Source organism: Symphalangus syndactylus, chromosome 6, assembly GCF_028878055.3.
Source record: "Symphalangus syndactylus isolate Jambi chromosome 6, NHGRI_mSymSyn1-v2.1_pri, whole genome shotgun sequence".
NCBI lineage: Eukaryota > Metazoa > Chordata > Mammalia > Primates > Hylobatidae > Symphalangus > Symphalangus syndactylus.
The window spans coordinates 41,719,108-41,735,962 of NC_072428.2; the positions used below are offsets into that span (position 1 = coordinate 41,719,108).

General features: G+C 44.7%; 1 protein-coding gene across 2 annotated transcripts in view; it reads left to right on the top strand.

Annotated features, from left to right (window-relative positions):
- The first annotated feature begins 264 nt into the window (after positions 1-264).
- Positions 265-16,855, top strand: part of COPB1 (COPI coat complex subunit beta 1) — a 48,369-nt gene continuing 31,778 nt past the window's right edge. Inside the window, exons 1-6 of one of the 2 annotated variants that reach the window (XM_055282343.2) lie at positions 265-670; positions 1,363-1,510; positions 6,217-6,446; positions 6,850-7,019; positions 9,985-10,099; positions 12,079-12,171. In XM_055282343.2, the coding sequence (XP_055138318.1) occupies positions 1,420-1,510; positions 6,217-6,446; positions 6,850-7,019; positions 9,985-10,099; positions 12,079-12,171 (699 nt within the window). In that variant the 5' untranslated portion in view covers positions 265-670; positions 1,363-1,419. The remainder of the gene's footprint in view (positions 671-1,362; positions 1,511-6,216; positions 6,447-6,849; positions 7,020-9,984; positions 10,100-12,078; positions 12,172-16,855) is intronic. The other variant, XM_055282344.2, reaches the window with a different exon arrangement.

A 16,855-nucleotide genomic window follows, 5' to 3' on the forward strand; every position in this document is an offset into this window, starting at 1 on the left:
TATACCAATGTGACTTTGGATTTTCAAATAACTCCAGCCCTACCTGCAGAGAGGCAGATTTAAACTACTAGCGATGTTAAGAACTGAAATGGATTTTAATCTAGTGATCATTAATAAAATAACTGAATTACCTTCCCAACAGTATTAGTTACTTTCCCAGTTTATTAGGGTGTGGGCAAGAAAAAGGATTCCTGGGTTTCCACTTTCCAGTCCAGAGCTCTTTTTCACGGGAACAGAGCCCTGTAAAAGTTTCCCTCGCTCCAAGCACTTCCTCCCCTTGACTGTTCCTGGAAAAAGGAACGATTTCCAGTTAGCGTTTAAATGATCATAGTGCTTAACTCAGCGCTTGGCTTGCAGGGAAAACTAGAAAATACGTGGTTTCATTGCTCTGCGGCCTAATCAATCCCTGGACGAGAGAAGAGGAAGAAAATAGGATATATTTGCAGCGCGCAAGCGCTGCACAAAGAAAGCATGTCCTCTCTGAGTCGCCGTAGGTGCTAGGTGGCTGTGGCTTCGCTCGTTACCCCACCTCCTTCCACGTCAGCCAAGGACTCTGGAGCCGCCGCTGCTGCTGCGGGTCGGAGCCGGGGTAGACGGATCCGCGGCTGCACCAAACCACTGCTCCTCGGAGCCTGGTAGTGGGCCACAAGCCCCTAGTCCCGGAGGCGTGGTGGGTCGGGCAGAGTCGGAAGAACTGGCTCTCTAGCTGGAAGATGCGGAAGGGGAGCGACTAGGCCGCTTGCGTCTGGGCCTGGCAGAGGGGACCGGGTGGGGGTGGGGGTGGAGGGCTAGGAAGCTCCGGGTCGGACGCTCCATCCCGTCCTTTGTATTGGCCAGGGGTCTTTTCCCTCCCGAGACCCCTAGACTTACCCTTTCAGGCCCAGGGCTGCTTTGCTGGAGGAAGGGGAGGAGGAAGCGGGTGGGGCGAGGTGGGAATGCAGCGCGCTGATGAAGGGACCCGCGGACATAGAGTCGGAACCCACCAAGGACCGCGATAAAGCGCTTTAGGGTTTTGGCAGAGTATTCAGGCACAAGGTCTTTTAACTTGAGCATGCAGATTGTGTGTTGTGTAAAAACTATATGTTCCATAACATTGTGGGGTGTGGCTGGGGGGGACTGTCACTGTTCTGTGGGCCTTCATTCGGCTGTACAGCGTTCTCAAACACTGGACCAGGATGCGATGAGGGAGTAGATAATATACCTTATGCCGGAGCTAACAGTGTGGTTTTTACTAGATTTTATTTTTATGGGAACACGATATAGATTGACCTGCCCTTTCTAATACTTTAAAAGGTCACTATAGGTACTGGTTTGTGGGTTTTTTTTAAATTTGTAATGATATATCTGTGTTTATTTTTCTAGACTTTCTGGCATCCTTAAATCTTGTGTCAAGAATTGATTATAATATAACCAGAAACCATGACGGCAGCTGAGAACGTGTGCTACACGTTAATTAACGTGCCAATGGATTCAGAACCACCATCTGAAATTAGCTTAAAAAATGATCTAGGTAAACTTTGTATTATTTTGAGAATGAAATGAAAAAAGAAAAAATGAAAATAAAAAAGTCATATTTCGTATTCCTTTATAATTAGAAATGCTTAATTTTTGTCTGAAGTTTTTCTAGGATCTCTTCAATAGACCTTTTATTAAAAATGTGAACTTCTTTAAATATTGGTTGTTTGAAATAGAACATCTCAGTTTATCTTAGTAAACCTAAAGAAATTGTAATAGTTTAGATATTCCTCAAAATGTCATAATTTTTGTGGACTTCAATATATTATACTTAATGTAGCTGATTGTTTTCTCTAGGCAACAGGTTGAGGATGTGTATTGGAATATCTTAATTCCATCTTGCACTTAACTTCATGTTACTTAGCTTGTAAAACCAAAAGAACTTTGTTCTTTGGATTACCCACCCAAACAATTAGGTCAACACTGGAATAAACATATATTTTCCAGAAAAGTTTACCTTTTCATTTTTTAAGCATTTTTGCAAACAAGAAAACAACTATATTTCTGAATTTTTTTTAATGTTTAGTTTTTGTGGGTGTACAGTAGACGTATATATTTATGGGGTACATGAAATGCTTTGATACGGGCATGCAATGCATAATAATCACATCATGGAAAAATGGAGTATCCGTCCCTTCAAGCATTTGTCTTCTGTGTGACAAACGATCCAGTTACACTTTTAGTTATTTTTAAATGTCTAATTAAATTATTATTGACTGTAGTTACCCTGTGTGCTATCAAATATCGGGTCTAACTCATTTTTTCTTTTTTTTTGTACCTATTAACCATCTCCACCTCCCTCCCACTACCTTCCCACCTCTGATAACCATCCTTTTACTCTATGAGTTTGTTTTGATTTTTAGCTTCCACAAATAAGTGAGAATATGTGAAGTTTGTCTTTCTGTGCCTGACTTATTTCACGTAACATAATGACCTCCAGTTCCATCCATATTGTTGCAAATGACAGGATCTCATTCTTTTTTTATGGCTGAATAGTACTCCATTGTGTATATGTACCACATTTTCTTTATACATTTATCTGTTGGTGGACACTTAGGTTGCTTTCAAGTTTTGACTGTTGTAAACAGTGCTGCAACAAACATAGGAGTCCAGATACCTCTTTGATGTACTCATTTCCCTTCTTTTGGATATATACCCAGTAGTCGGATTGCTGAATTGTATGGTAGCTCTATTTTTAGTTTTTGAGGACCCTCCAAACTGTTCTCCATAGTGATTGTACTAGTTTACATTCCCACCAACAGTGTACGAGGGTTCCCTTTTCTCCACATCCTCTCCAGCATTTGTTTTTGCTTGTCTTTTGGATAAAAGCCATTTTAACTGGGGTGAGATGATATCTCATTGTAGTTTTGATATGCATTTATCTGATGATCAGTGATGTTGAGCACCTTTTCATATGCCTGTTTGCCAATTGTATGTCTTTGTGAAATGTCTGTTCAAATCTTTTGCCCATTTTTAAATCAGATTATGAGATTTTTTTTTTCCGATAGAGTTTGAGCTCCTTACATATCTGGTTATTAATTCTTTGTCAGATGGGTAGTTTGCACATATTTTCTCCCATTCTGTGGGTTGTCTCATCACATATGTCGATTGTTTCCTTTGCTGTGCGGAAGCTTTTTAACTTGATGTGATCCCATTTGTCCGTTTTTGCTTTGGTTGCCTTTGCCTGTGGGGTATTATTCAAGAAAGTTTTGGCCAGACCAGCATCCTGGAGATTTTTCCCAATATTTTCTTGTAGTAGTTTCATAGTTTAAAGTCTTAGATTTAAGCCTTTAATCCATTTTGATTTTATTTTTGTATAAGTTGAGAGACGGGGGACAAGTTTCATTCTTCTGCATGTAGTTTTCCATGCACCATTTATTGAAGGGACTATCTTTTCTCCATTGTATGTTCTTGGCGCCTTTGTCAAAATGAGTTCACTGTAGGTGTATGGATTTGTTTCTGGGTTCTATTATTTTCCATGGGTCTGTATGTCTGTTTTTATGCCAGTACCATGCTGTTTTGGTTACTGTAGCTATGTAGGATAATTTGATGTCAAGTAATGTGGTGTTCTTTTTGCTCAGGATAGCTTTGGCTATTCTGGGTCTTTTGTGTCCCATATAAATTTTAGGATTTTTTTTTCTATTTCTGTGAAGAATGTCATTGGTATTTTGATAGGAATTGCATTGAATCTAGATTGCTTTGGGTGGTATGGACATTTTAACAATACTAATTCTTCTAATCCATGATCATGGAATATCTTTCCATTTGTTGATGTTCTCTTCAATTTCTTTCATCAGTATTTATAGTTTTCATTGTAGAAATCTTTCATTTCTTTGGTTAAATTTATTCCTAGGTATCTAATTTTATTTGTGGGTGTTGTAAATGGGATTAGATTACTTCTTAAATTTCTTTTTCAGATTGTTCACTGTTGGCATATAGAAATGCTACTGATCTTTGTATGTTGATTTTGTGTCCTGGAACTTTACTAGATTTATCATATTTCTGAATTTTAAAAATGTATACTGTGTCTCCTTTTTGTGAGTGATTCTGTCAAGAAAAAAAATTTATAATTAATATGCTTTCCAAAGTAATGATTCTTGTTTAATTGAACTGCTAAAAATAAATACAACTTAAACTGATAAATATTGTTTAAACAGAGCAGAGTGAAAATTATGCTTCAAATATAGAAAGTATCTTTTAGAAGATAGTTTGCAGTTTGAAAAGAAACTTAATATTTTATTTGCCTATTCCCACTTCTTAATCAGCAGTAATGGAATACCTCCTGATTTTAGGCTACTTAATACTAGGTTTCGGCCGGGCGCGGTGACTCACGCTTATAATCCCAGCACTTTGGGAGGCCGAGGCGGGCGGATCACGAGGTCAGGAGATCGAGACCACGGTGATAACCCCGTCTCTACTAAAAATACAAAAAAATTAGCCGGGCGTGGTGGCGGGCGCCTGTAGTCCCAGCTACTTGGAGAGGCTGAGGCAGGAGAATGGCGTGAACCCGGGAGGTGGAGCTTGCAGTGAGCCGAGATTGCGCCACTGCACTCCAGCCTGGGCGACAGAGCGAGACTCCGTCTCAAAAAAAAAAAAAAAAAAAAAAAAAAAAATACTAGGTTTCTATTGAGGTCTATTTTTAGAGAAGGGAAAAGAAACCCAGTTTTATGACATTTAAAATGATATCATTATATACATAAGCCACATATATTTCCCTTTTTTCATATTCATGTAGGATAGTTGAATGCAAAATAGTGAATACATTCATTAGTGTTTTTTTCCTCATAATTTAAAAATTTTCATTATTAGATCCTCAGGATACTTAAGGTTATAGCTAGGAAGGTAAAGAACAAAATCTGCCCTTAGTTGGAACAGTGCCCTAGTCTTAATTGAAGCTGCCTTAACTACCTTCCTCAAACCAATAAATAAATACATACTCTCCAGTTTAATGTATATTTTTGCCATTAAGAAGAGTTGAGACTGGGCACGGTGGCTCACGCCTGTAATCTCAGCACTTTGGGAAGCTGAGGCAGGTGGATCACTTGACATCAGGAGTTTGAGACCAGCGTGGCCAATATGGTGAAACCCCATCTCTAGTAAAAATACAAAAATTTTAAGTGGCTATTAAATGAAGAGTTCTGTGGGCCAGATGAGCCACCGCATCTGACCCTCAGAACTCTGTTTAATAGCCGCTTAGCTCTAATCATTAGAAATGTATTTCTCATATTTAGGCCCAAATCTGGTTCCCGGTAACTACTACCCATTAGTTGTAGTTCTTTTCCTCATAATGGCCCTAAGATTATTGAAGACTTGTGATTACTCTGTTCTCCCCTTCCCAAGATAGTTCTTTTATTTTGATGATATAAACAGTTGTAGTACAGTGTGCTACTACATACTTCTCTGCCTTTGAGTTTTGGATGCAGAAGATTTTTGGTACTATAAATTCTTCAGTATGCAATGATAATGGTGTGAAATTATAGATAGTTTTGCATAAAATACTTTATATTGCAGAGTTTTTAGGCTAAATAACAGTAAACTAGCATTTTATCTTAAATGTGTCATCCTTAATTCTAAATAATGACTACTAATCTAGAACATTTGAATTACCTCCCAGTTTTCCAGATGATATCTTAAGAAAGATTCTAAAGTTTTACAGCCTGCCTGCAGAACTATGATGAGATTTTAGAAATAATCCACTACTTTAGTTTTCAGCCTTTTTGAGTATGACGTTTCTCTTTCTAATGTTAAAAAAGTTACATATTTATCCTCCCATAATAGTAGTTTTAACTTTGTTAAAATGCACACAAATAGCTAAAAGCTGTTTTGAATTCAAAAGCAATTAATAGTATGTATTTACATTTTGAAAAATAGCTATATGTGTTTTGAAACACATGTTTACTTGGTATGACTAGATTCATGGAGTCTACATTAACTCAATTGGTTAGGAACCAGAAATCTAATCCAGTGCCTTCATATTATATATAAAGAGTCTGATTTCCAGAGATAAATGACTTGAGCAAAGACAGCTTATTTGGTGGAGAACCAGGTGGAGAACTCTTGTCACTTGGGTTTGTACTTTTATTATCATTGCTGATACTGAAGTAAGAAGGTACATTTTATTTTGTTAATTGCTTTTAAATTTATGTGATGAATTTTCTTTTGAAATAATTGTGCTTTTTTTTTTTTTAATTTTTGATTCAGAAAAAGGAGACGTAAAGTCAAAGACTGAAGCTTTGAAGAAAGTAATCATTATGATTCTGAATGGTGAAAAGCTTCCTGGACTTCTGATGACCATCATTCGTTTTGTGCTACCTCTTCAGGATCACACTATCAAGAAATTACTTCTGGTATTTTGGGAAATTGTTCCTAAAACAACTCCAGATGGGAGACTTTTACATGAGATGATCCTTGTGTGTGATGCATACAGAAAGGTAAACCAAATCATAATTATTTCTGAATATTGCTTTGAATTTAAATGTAAAATTGGTAGAATGGGCTGTGTTTTAATTGTTAAAATTGAGTCTTTGATAAGATGTAAGTTGTAGAGATTTGGAATTATAAAGAGTTATTTTTAAAAGTTTTATTGTCATTCTTTTCAGACATTTTCTATGCATTTTATGTGTATATATTAATTAAAAAACAGTGACACACATATAAGACATTGATGAGATAGGTAAAAATTGCTTCAGTCAACAAGAATATGATGGAAATTCTCTGGTAATCTAGGTCTTTTTTCTCAAACGTATTTTTTTTTCCATTGGAAAGTTTTGCATTAAAATTTTCTTTTTGTAAAAAGCTGAAACTCAGCATTTCATATTTTAATTTTTCTATCAGGATCTTCAACATCCTAATGAATTTATTCGAGGATCTACTCTTCGTTTTCTTTGCAAATTGAAAGAAGCAGAATTGCTGGAACCTTTAATGCCAGCTATTCGTGCATGTTTGGAGCATCGACACAGCTATGTTAGAAGAAATGCTGTTTTAGCCATCTATACCATCTATAGGTAAATAAAGATACTGCTTTGGCTTCATTCTGTGAGTACTGTTTCGTCTTTTAGACTAGTGGTTCCAAAGTGGTTGCTTGCAGACTGAATATAGCTTGGAGATATGTTTTGTATGGCCAGCACTGTATTTTTTATTACGAACATTGAAAAGTCAAAAGATCTGGCAGCGCTGGCCCTAGCTTCCACATGACAACATTCTGCTGAACTTGTATAACAGTAACCCCCTTTAAATAAGTTATATACTTTACAGTTTATGACAGTGCCTGTCATTCTCAACCGTATTACTCCAAGCCACTTTATATGTTCCTTGCTTAGCCTCTATAGGCTTTTAACTTTGGACCTTGTTTTAGAATTCGTTTTGTGGAATGTCGGTCTTTTTACTGTCAGAAGCTTTGAGGAAGGAACTTTTTAAATGAGAAGGGCTACAGTTATAACTGATTCCAATTCTTAGAAAGCTGAAGATTTTGAATTTTTACTTGTTTTTCTTTTGTTTTGAGATGGAGTTCCACTCTCGTTGCCCAGGCTGGGGCACAGTGGCACGATCTCAGCTCACAACAACCTCCGCCTCCCGGGTTCAAGTGATTCCCCTGCCTCAGCCTCCCAAGTAGCTGGGATTACAGGCACCCACCACCACGCCCAGCCAATTTTTATATTTTTGGTAGAGATGGGGTTTCACCATGTTGGCCAGCTGGTCTCGAACTCCTGACCTCAAGTGTTCCACTCGCCTTGGCCTCCCAAAGTGCTGGGATTGTAGGCGTGGGCTACCATGCCTGGCTGAGATTTTGGATTTTTAAACCAATTTAAGGAACCAGTTAGATGAAGGTAGAATGCTCAGTTTTTATAGTCACAGGTATCAATTTATTAAGGACTACAATGTAATTTTTATAAGCATCTTTGTACTTTAGTAAATTTGTTGGTTAAGATATAATTTCATAGTTATCTTACTATTAGATTTTATCCATTAAGGAAAGTGGTATTCTGGTTAATAATGTAGGTGAGCCAGGTGTGGTGGCTCATGCCTGTAATCCCAGCATTTTGGGAGGCCGAGGCGGGCCAATCACCTGAGGTCGGGAGTTTGAGACCAGCCTGACCAACATGGAGAAACCCTGTCTCTACTAAAAATACAAAATTAGCTGGGCGTGGTGGCACATGCCTGTAGTCCTAGCTACTCGGGAGGCTGAAGCAGAATTGCTCGAACCTGGGAGGCGGAGGTTGCGATGAGCCCAGATTGCGCCATTGCACTCTAGCCTGGGCAACAAAAGCGAAACTCCATCTCAAAAAATAATAATAATAATAATAATAATAATAATAATAATGTAGGGTGAGTTCCTTTAATGTTACCATACAGACTACACAAATTTCAGAATTTAAACTATAGTGCACATAGAAAAATTAGGCCATTTATAGGACAATTGGAAATTTGAACACTATGTCTTGATATTAAGAAATTATTAATTTTGTGAGGTATGATGATGAATAATTAGTTTTACAAGTAAAGAGTCCTTGATTTTAGAGAAACCTACCAATATATTTACAGAAGAAAGGTTACATTGCCTGTGATTTGCTTCAGAATAATATGGCAAGAGGGAAATTTGGCAAGGATATAGATGAAACAAAACTAGCTATGAATTAATAATTGTTGAAGCAAGGTGATGGATTTTATTAAGCTAGTGTTCACTCTTCTCTGTACTAATATTTCTAAATTTCCAAAAGAAGAGGCAAGTCAGTAAGTAAATAGTACACAACTAATAAAATTCAAGGGACTATTTTTTTCCTCTTAATGTAATTCTTAATATATTGATATGCTTAAAATGTATGCACAACAGTTATTAGAGACATTAGTTAACAGATGGTGTGTTAAATAAGTCAGCTTTTTCTGTATTCAACTAGAAAACGTATAATTTGATAATTTAATAGATGAAGGTAAAACTTTGTGTTTCCTTCTACCAGTTCCTTTTTTTTTTTTTGAGACAGAGTTTCGCTCCTGTCACCCAGGCTTGAGTGCAATGGCGCGATCTCAGCTTACTGCAACCTCCACCTCCCAGGTTCAAGCGATTCTCCTGCCTCAGCCTCCCAAGTAGCTGGGATTACAGGCATGCGCCACCACGCCCGGCTAATTTTGTGTTTTTAGTAGAGACGGAGTTTCTCCATATTGGTCAGGCTGGTCTCAAATTCCCAACCTCAGGTGATCCGCCCACCTGGGCCTCCCAAAGTGCTGAGATTACAGGCGTGAGCCACTGCGTCCAGCTCCTTCTCCCAGTTCTAATTGATTTGAAGTTTCAAAAAGCAGGCCGGGCGTGGTGGCTCACGTCTGTAATCCCAGCACTTTGGGAAGCCGAGGTGGGTGGATCACTTGAGGTCAGGAGTATGAGACAAGCCTGGCCAACATGGCAAAATGCTGTCTCTACTAAAAAAATAACAAAAATTAGCTTGGCATGGTGGCACGTGCCTGTAGTCCCAGATAGGAGGCTGAGGCAGGAGAATCACTTGACCTAGGAGGTGGAGGTTGCAGTGAGCCGAGATCGCTCCACTGCACTCTAGCTTCGGCTGGGCATGGTGGCTCACACCTGTAATCCCAGCACTTTGGGAGGCCAAGGTGGGCAAATCATGAGGTCAGAAGTTCGAGACCAGCCTGGCCAACATGGTGAAACCCCATCTCTACTAAAAATACAAAAAATTAGCTGGGTGTAGTGGTGGGCACCTATAATCGCAGCTACTCGGGAGGCTGAGGCAGGAGAATCACTTGAACCCTGGAGGTGGAGGCAGCAGTGGGCTGAGATCGCACCACTGCACTCCAGCCCAGGGAACAGAGTGAGACTCTGTCTCCCAAAAAAAAAAAAGCAAAAGAATCATTTATGTTGTAAAGTTCGATTAAATTAAATTTAATTTTGGTATTGTCCAGAGAGTTACTAAAATAGTAAAGTAGGCTTTTATTAAATATGGATGTTACCTGTTTTATTTAAAGAAATTTTGAACATCTTATACCTGATGCTCCTGAACTGATACATGATTTTCTGGTGAATGAGAAGGATGCAAGTTGCAAAAGGAATGCATTTATGATGCTAATTCATGCAGATCAGGTGAAGTACTTTTTAAAAAATACTTTTATTACTGTATTTAAGTGAGAATTAAAAGTATTACATAGACTTAATCATGTTTTTAGTCAGTAATTTTGTTTATAGTTCATGTGGTTTGTGTATTTTGATATTTTTAGGCTTGTAGAAAAATACATTTTTTTCTTAACCTTTCTCTAAAATATTGTATATGTATACATTCTTTTTTTCAATTAAACATTGAAGAGGCATTTTAGAGCAGCCACCTTACAGTTTTTAAAAATTAAAATTATTATGGCTGTTCTTTCCTATGTTGGTATAGATCTAAAATTGTTTAGTAGAGAAAAATAGTAGCTTTGCATAGGTACATCCTTAGCCATGCCTGTGGAAATAGGGTGGCCTTCAGTGTAGATGTGTATCCTTTTAGGTTCTTCAACTTTCATACATGAGTGCCAACTGTACATCTTGCTCTGCTGGTGGTTAAAGTACATGGATCTACTTTTGGTTAGCAGTTACTCTGTACACCTTGATGCCATCTAATCTTGAAATTTTCTAGCCAGTATTTATCACCAAAATATGGGAAATAATATGCATGAAGTCTGAAAAATATGGAGGCCTTCCAGTCTTCTGAAATCTAGATACTGTTACTTTTGTCCCCCAGATCTTCCTTTAATGGATTGTCCCCCAGTTATTTAAAATTGTGGTAACATACACATAACAAAAAAATTTACCATCTTAACCATTTTTAAGTGTTCAGTGATTTTAAATACATTTATAATGTAGAACCATCACTATCTTCCATCCTCATAACTTTTTTTGTCTTGCAAAACTGAAACTCTGTACCCATTAAAAAATAGCTCCTTATTACCACTTCCTCCCAGTCCCTGGCAACCACCATTCTACTTGCTGTCTCTGTGATTTTGACCAAGTATTCCATGTAAGTGGAATCATGCAGTATTTGTCCTTTTGTGACTGGCTTATTTTACTTAGCCTAATATCTTCAAGGTTCATTTATGTTGCAGCATGTGTTGGAATTTCTTCCCTTTTTAAGGCTAAATAATACCCCATTGTAAATATATGCTATGTTGTGTTTACCTGTTCATCCATTGGTGGACACTTGGGTTGCTTCAATCTTTTAGCTATTAGGAATAATGCTGTTGTGAACGTAGACGTACATGTATCTGTTTGAGACTTTGCTTTCTGTTATTTTGGGTATGTACCCAGAAGTGGAATTACTGAATATACAGCAATTCTGTTTTTAATTATTTTAGGAACTGCCATACTGTTTTCCACAGCAGCTCTACCATTTTACATCCCCACTAGTCGTGCACAAGGGTTCTAATTTCTCCACTTCCTTGCCAACATTTGTTACTATTATTTTTTTGGTAGTAGCAATGTTAATGGGCACGTGAAGTGGTATTTGATATTGTCATTTTGTCTTCCTAAACAAGATTATGAGAAAGCTGTGTATATGAGCAGTGTTTTGTCCTCTTGTGTAATTAGTTCTACTGACCAATGCTTTTGGCATTATGCTGTTAACCTACATTGAGAGACATAATCAGAAATAGTCCAATAAAATTTATTGATACTTTTACTGGAGAGATGTTTTCAGCATTGTAGTTCTCTATATTACAGTGTCCAATATATGAGGACACATAGGAGATTTTTCTTTTAGGTCTCAGTAACAGGAATAACTGTATACCTAAGCAGCTGGTTTTGATTGTATGGATACCCTGAATCCCATAACACATAGTGTTTTCCCTCTTTGGTTTAGCTGCTAGAAAATCAGACCCCAGGTTTGTGGCTCATTTCCAGAAAATATATTTAACTTTATGTCTTATATTTTATATGTTAACTTTATTCTTAATTTTTTTTCCAAGTTTCTCATTGCCCTGATCTCCTTATTTGTTTTATATTGAGTTGTAATGTGTGTATTTTTTTAAGATGCATTAAGTCTTTCTGTTGAATGAGGTGGAGAATGATAAATATATTCTTATGTTTTTTAGGATCGAGCTTTGGATTACTTAAGTACTTGTATTGATCAAGTTCAAACATTTGGAGACATTCTGCAGTTGGTTATTGTTGAACTGATTTATAAGGTAAGAATGATAATCTATGATGAGTAAAATAAACCCAGCAGTTTAAGACAGGGTTAAATAGTTTCTCCTTCCTTCCTTCCCTCCCTCCCTCCCTCCCTCCCTCCCTCCCTCCCTCCCTCCCTCCCTCCCTCCCTCCTTTCTTTCTTTCTTTCTTTCTTTCTTTCTTTCTTTCTTTCTTTCTTTCTCTCTCTCTCTCTCTCTCTCTTTCCTTCCTTCTTTCTTTCTTTCCTTCTTTCCTTCCTTCCTTCCTTCCTTCCTTCCTTCCTTCCTTCCTTCCTTCCTTCCTTCTTTCTTTCCCTCTCTGGCCCAGGCTACAATCTACTCGGCTTGCTGCTGCCCGCGCCGCGGACTGCCTGGGCGTGCCGGCGCGCGCCACCGCTGCCTGCCTTTTCTCCTTTGGATGCAGGCACGCGTTCGCCATCTTGGCCACGCTGGTCGCCAGCTCCTGAGGCCGAGTGCTCTGCCCGCCTCAGCCTCCCGAGGTACTGGGACTACAGACGGAGTCTCGCTCACCCAGTGCTCGGTGTTGCCCGGGCTGGAGTGCGGTGGCGTGGTCTGGCCTCGCGGCAGCCTCTACCCCCCGGCCGCCTGCCTTGGCCTGCCAGGGTGCTGGGATTGCAGCCCCTGCCCGGCCGCCGCCCCATCTGGAAGGTGGGGAGCGCCTCTGCCCGGCCGCCCCGTCCGGGAAGAAGTGAGGAGCGCCTCTGCCCGGCCGCCCCGTCCGGGAAGAAGTGAGGAGCGCCTCTGCCCGGCCGCCCCGTCCGGGAAGAAGTGAGGAGCGCCTCTGCCCGGCCGCCCCGTCTGGGAAGTGAGGAGCGCCTCTGCCCGGCCGCCCCGTCCGGGAAGAAATGAGGAGCGCCTCTGCCCGGGCGCCCCGTCTGGGAAGAAGTGAGGAGCGCCTCTGCCCGTCCGCCACGTCCGGGAAGAAGTGAGGAGCGCCTCTGCCCGTCCGCCCCATCCGGGAAGAAGTGAGGAGCGCCTCTGCCCAGCCGCCCCGTCTGGGAAGTGAGGAGCACCTCTGCCCGGCCGCCCCGTCCGGGAAGAAATGAGGAGCGCCTCTGCCCGGGCGCCCCATCCGGGAAGAAGTGAGGAGTGCCTCTGCCCGGCCGCCCCATCCGGGAAGAAGTGAGGAGCGCCTCTGCCCGGCCACCCATCGTCTGGGAAGTGAGGAGCGCCTCTGCCCGGCCACCCACCGTCTGGGAAGTGAGGAGCGCCTCTGCCCGGCCACCCCGTCTGGGAAGTGAGGAGCGCCTCTGCCCGGCCACCCACCGTCTGGGAAGTGAGGAGCGCCTCTGCCCGGCCACCCACCGTCTGGGAAGTGAGGAGCGCCTCTGCCCGGCCACCCACCGTCTGGGAAGTGAGGAGCGCCTCTGCCCGGCCACCCACCGTCTGGGAAGTGAGGAGCGCCTCTGCCCGGCCACCCACCGTCTGGGAAGTGAGGAGCGCCTCTGCCCGGCCACCCACCGTCTGGGAAGTGAGGAGCGCCTCTGCCCGGCCACCCACCGTCTGGGAAGTGAGGAGCGCCTCTGCCCGGCCACCCACCGTCTGGGAAGTGAGGAGCGCCTCTGCCCGGCCGCCCCGTCTGGGAAGTGAGGAGCGCCTCTGCCTGGCCACCCACCGTCTGGGAAGTGAGGAGCGCCTCTGCCCGGCCACCCACCGTCTGGGAAGTGAGGAGCGCCTCTGCCCGGCCGCCCCGTCTGGGAAGTGAGGAGCGCCTCTGCCCGGCCACCCATCGTCTGGGAAGTGAGGAGCGCCTCTGCCCGGCCACCCTATCTGGGAAGTGAGGAGTGCCTCTGCCCGGCCGCCCCGTCTGGGAAGTGAGGAGCGCCTCTGCCCGGCCACCCATCGTCTGGGAAGTGAGGAGCGCCTCTGCCCGGCCTCCCATCGTCTGGGAGGTGAGGAGCGCCTCTGCCCGGCCGCCCCGTCCGGGAGGAAGTGAGGAGCGCCTCTGCCCGGCCGCCCCGTCCGGGAGGAAGTGAGGAGCGCCTCTGCCCGGCCGCCCCGTCCGGGAGGAAGTGAGGAGCGCCTCTGCCCGGCCGCCCCGTCCGGGAGGAAGTGAGGAGCGCCTCTGCCCGGCCGCCCCGTCCGGGAAGAAGTGAGGAGCGCCTCTGCCCGGCCGCCCCGTCCGGGAAGAAGTGAGGAGCGCCTCTGCCCGGCCGCCCCGTCCGGGAAGAAGTGAGGAGCGCCTCTGCCCGGCCGCCCCGTCCGGGAAGAAGTGAGGAGCGCCTCTGCCCGGCCGCCCCGTCTGGGAAGTGAGGAGCGCCTCTGCCCGGCCGCCCCGTCCGGGAAGAAATGAGGAGCGCCTCTGCCCGGGCGCCCCGTCTGGGAAGAAGTGAGGAGCGCCTCTGCCCGTCCGCCGCGTCCGGGAAGAAGTGAGGAGCGCCTCTGCCCGGCCACCCATCGTCTGGGAAGTGAGGAGCGCCTCTGCCCGGCCGCCCCATCCGGGAAGAAGTGAGGAGCGCCTCTGCCCGGCCGCCCCGTCTGGGAAGTGAGGAGCGCCTCTGCCCGGCCGCCCCGTCTGGGAAGTGAGGAGCGCCTCTGCCCGGCCACCCACCGTCTGGGAAGTGAGGAGCGCCTCTGCCCGGCCGCCCCGTCTGGGAAGTGAGGAGCGCCTCTGCCCGGCCACCCACCGTCTGGGAAGTGAGGAGCGCCTCTGCCCGGCCACCCACCGTCTGGGAAGTGAGGAGCGCCTCTGCCCGGCCACCCACCGTCTGGGAAGTGAGGAGCGCCTCTGCCCGGCCACCCACCGTCTGGGAAGTGAGGAGCGCCTCTGCCCGGCCACCCACCGTCTGGGAAGTGAGGAGCGCCTCTGCCCGGCCACCCACCGTCTGGGAAGTGAGGAGCGCCTCTGCCCGGCCGCCCCGTCTGGGAAGTGAGGAGCGCCTCTGCCCGGCCACCCACCGTCTGGGAAGTGAGGAGCGCCTCTGCCCGGCCACCCACCGTCTGGGAAGTGAGGAGCGCCTCTGCCCGGCTGCCCCGTCTGGGAAGTGAGGAGCGCCTCTGCCCGGCCACCCATCGTCTGGGAATTGAGGAGCGCCTCTGCCCGGCCACCCATCGTCTGGGAAGTGAGGAGCGCCTCTGCCCGGCCACCCTATCTGGGAAGTGAGGAGTGCCTCTGCCCGGCCGCCCCGTCTGGGAAGTGAGGAGCGCCTCTGCCCGGCCTCCCATCGTCTGGAAGGTGAGGAGCGCCTCTGCCCGGCCGCCCCGTCCGGGAGGAAGTGAGGAGCGCCTCTGCCCGGCCGCCCCGTCCGGGAAGAAGTGAGGAGCGCCTCTGTCCGGCCGCCCCGTCCGGGAAGAAGTGAGGAGCGCCTCTGCCCGGCCGCCCCGTCCGGGAAGAAGTGAGGAGCGCCTCTGCCCGGCCGCCCCGTCCGGGAAGAAGTGAGGAGCGCCTCTGCCCGGCCGCCCCGTCCGTGAAGAAGTGAGGAGCGCCTCTGCCCGGCCGCCCCGTCCGGGAAGAAGTGAGGAGCGCCTCTGCCCGGGCGCCCCGTCCGGGAAGAAGTGAGGAGCGCCTCTGCCCGGGCGCCCCGTCCGGGAAGAAGTGAGGAGCGCCTCTGCCCGGCCGCCCCATGTCTGGGTAGAAGTGAGGAGCTCCTCTGCCTGGCCACTCCGTCTGGGAGGTCTACCACGGAGGCCAGAAGCAATGTGGGGGCTGGACGTGGTGGCTCACGCCTGTGGTCCCGGCACTCTGGGGGGCGAGGCGGGTTGATCACTTCGGGCTAGGAGTTCGAGACCAGTCTGGCCAACTTGGCGAAACATGAAGAATACAACAGACAAACCAACCAACTCAATGACAACAAAACAGGTCTACCCTGGAGTCATACTCTAATTTTTTCTATTTTCCTTCCTTTCTGATCCTTTATCCCACTTTCTTTTTCTTCCTCTTCCTTCTCCCTCTTCTTTGTCAAATAGAGGATTGAGTTATTATCACTGATCCATATAAAGTCCCTCTCTCATTTATTTTAACTCCCACCCCCATTTCTATTCCCCGACTTCCCATGTGCAACCTTCCTAATATGTTTGATACGCATCTTTTTGTTTGTATGTATTTTTAGAAAATGTTTATTGTTTTTGTATGCAAAAAAAATTAATAAAAAAAAAGAATTCCAGCCGGGCGCGGTGGCTCACGCTTGTAATCCCAGCACTTTGGGAGGCCGAGGCGGGCGGATCACCAGGTCAGGAGATCGAGACCATGGTGAAACCCCGTCTCTACTAAAAATACAAAAAAATTATCCGGGCGTGGTGGTGGGCGCCTGTAGTCCCAGCTACTCCGAGAGGCTGAGGCAGGAGAATGGCGTGAACCCGGGAGGCGGAGCTTGCAGTGAGCCGAGATTGCGCCACTGCACTCCAGCGTGGGCGACAGAGCGAGACTCCGTCTCAAAAAAATTAAAAAAAATAAAAAATAAAAAAAATAAATAGTTTCTTTCTGGGATAATAATTGCTAGGATAATATATTTTAATAGTATAAATATTTTATAGCATGGCCTATTAAAGCCTTTTTTTCTTTTACTTTTGGTTTATTGTATTTTCTAAATCGAATACTTGCTTATATCCTTTCTAAACCTCCATAAAAATTTCAATAAAAATTCATGGCTTGAGCCAGTGTAGCTGCACATAAATCATGTGAACTTCCCAGTCACTGAATAGATTATGAATTAGGCTTTAGAATAAAATTCAAGATTTTCTT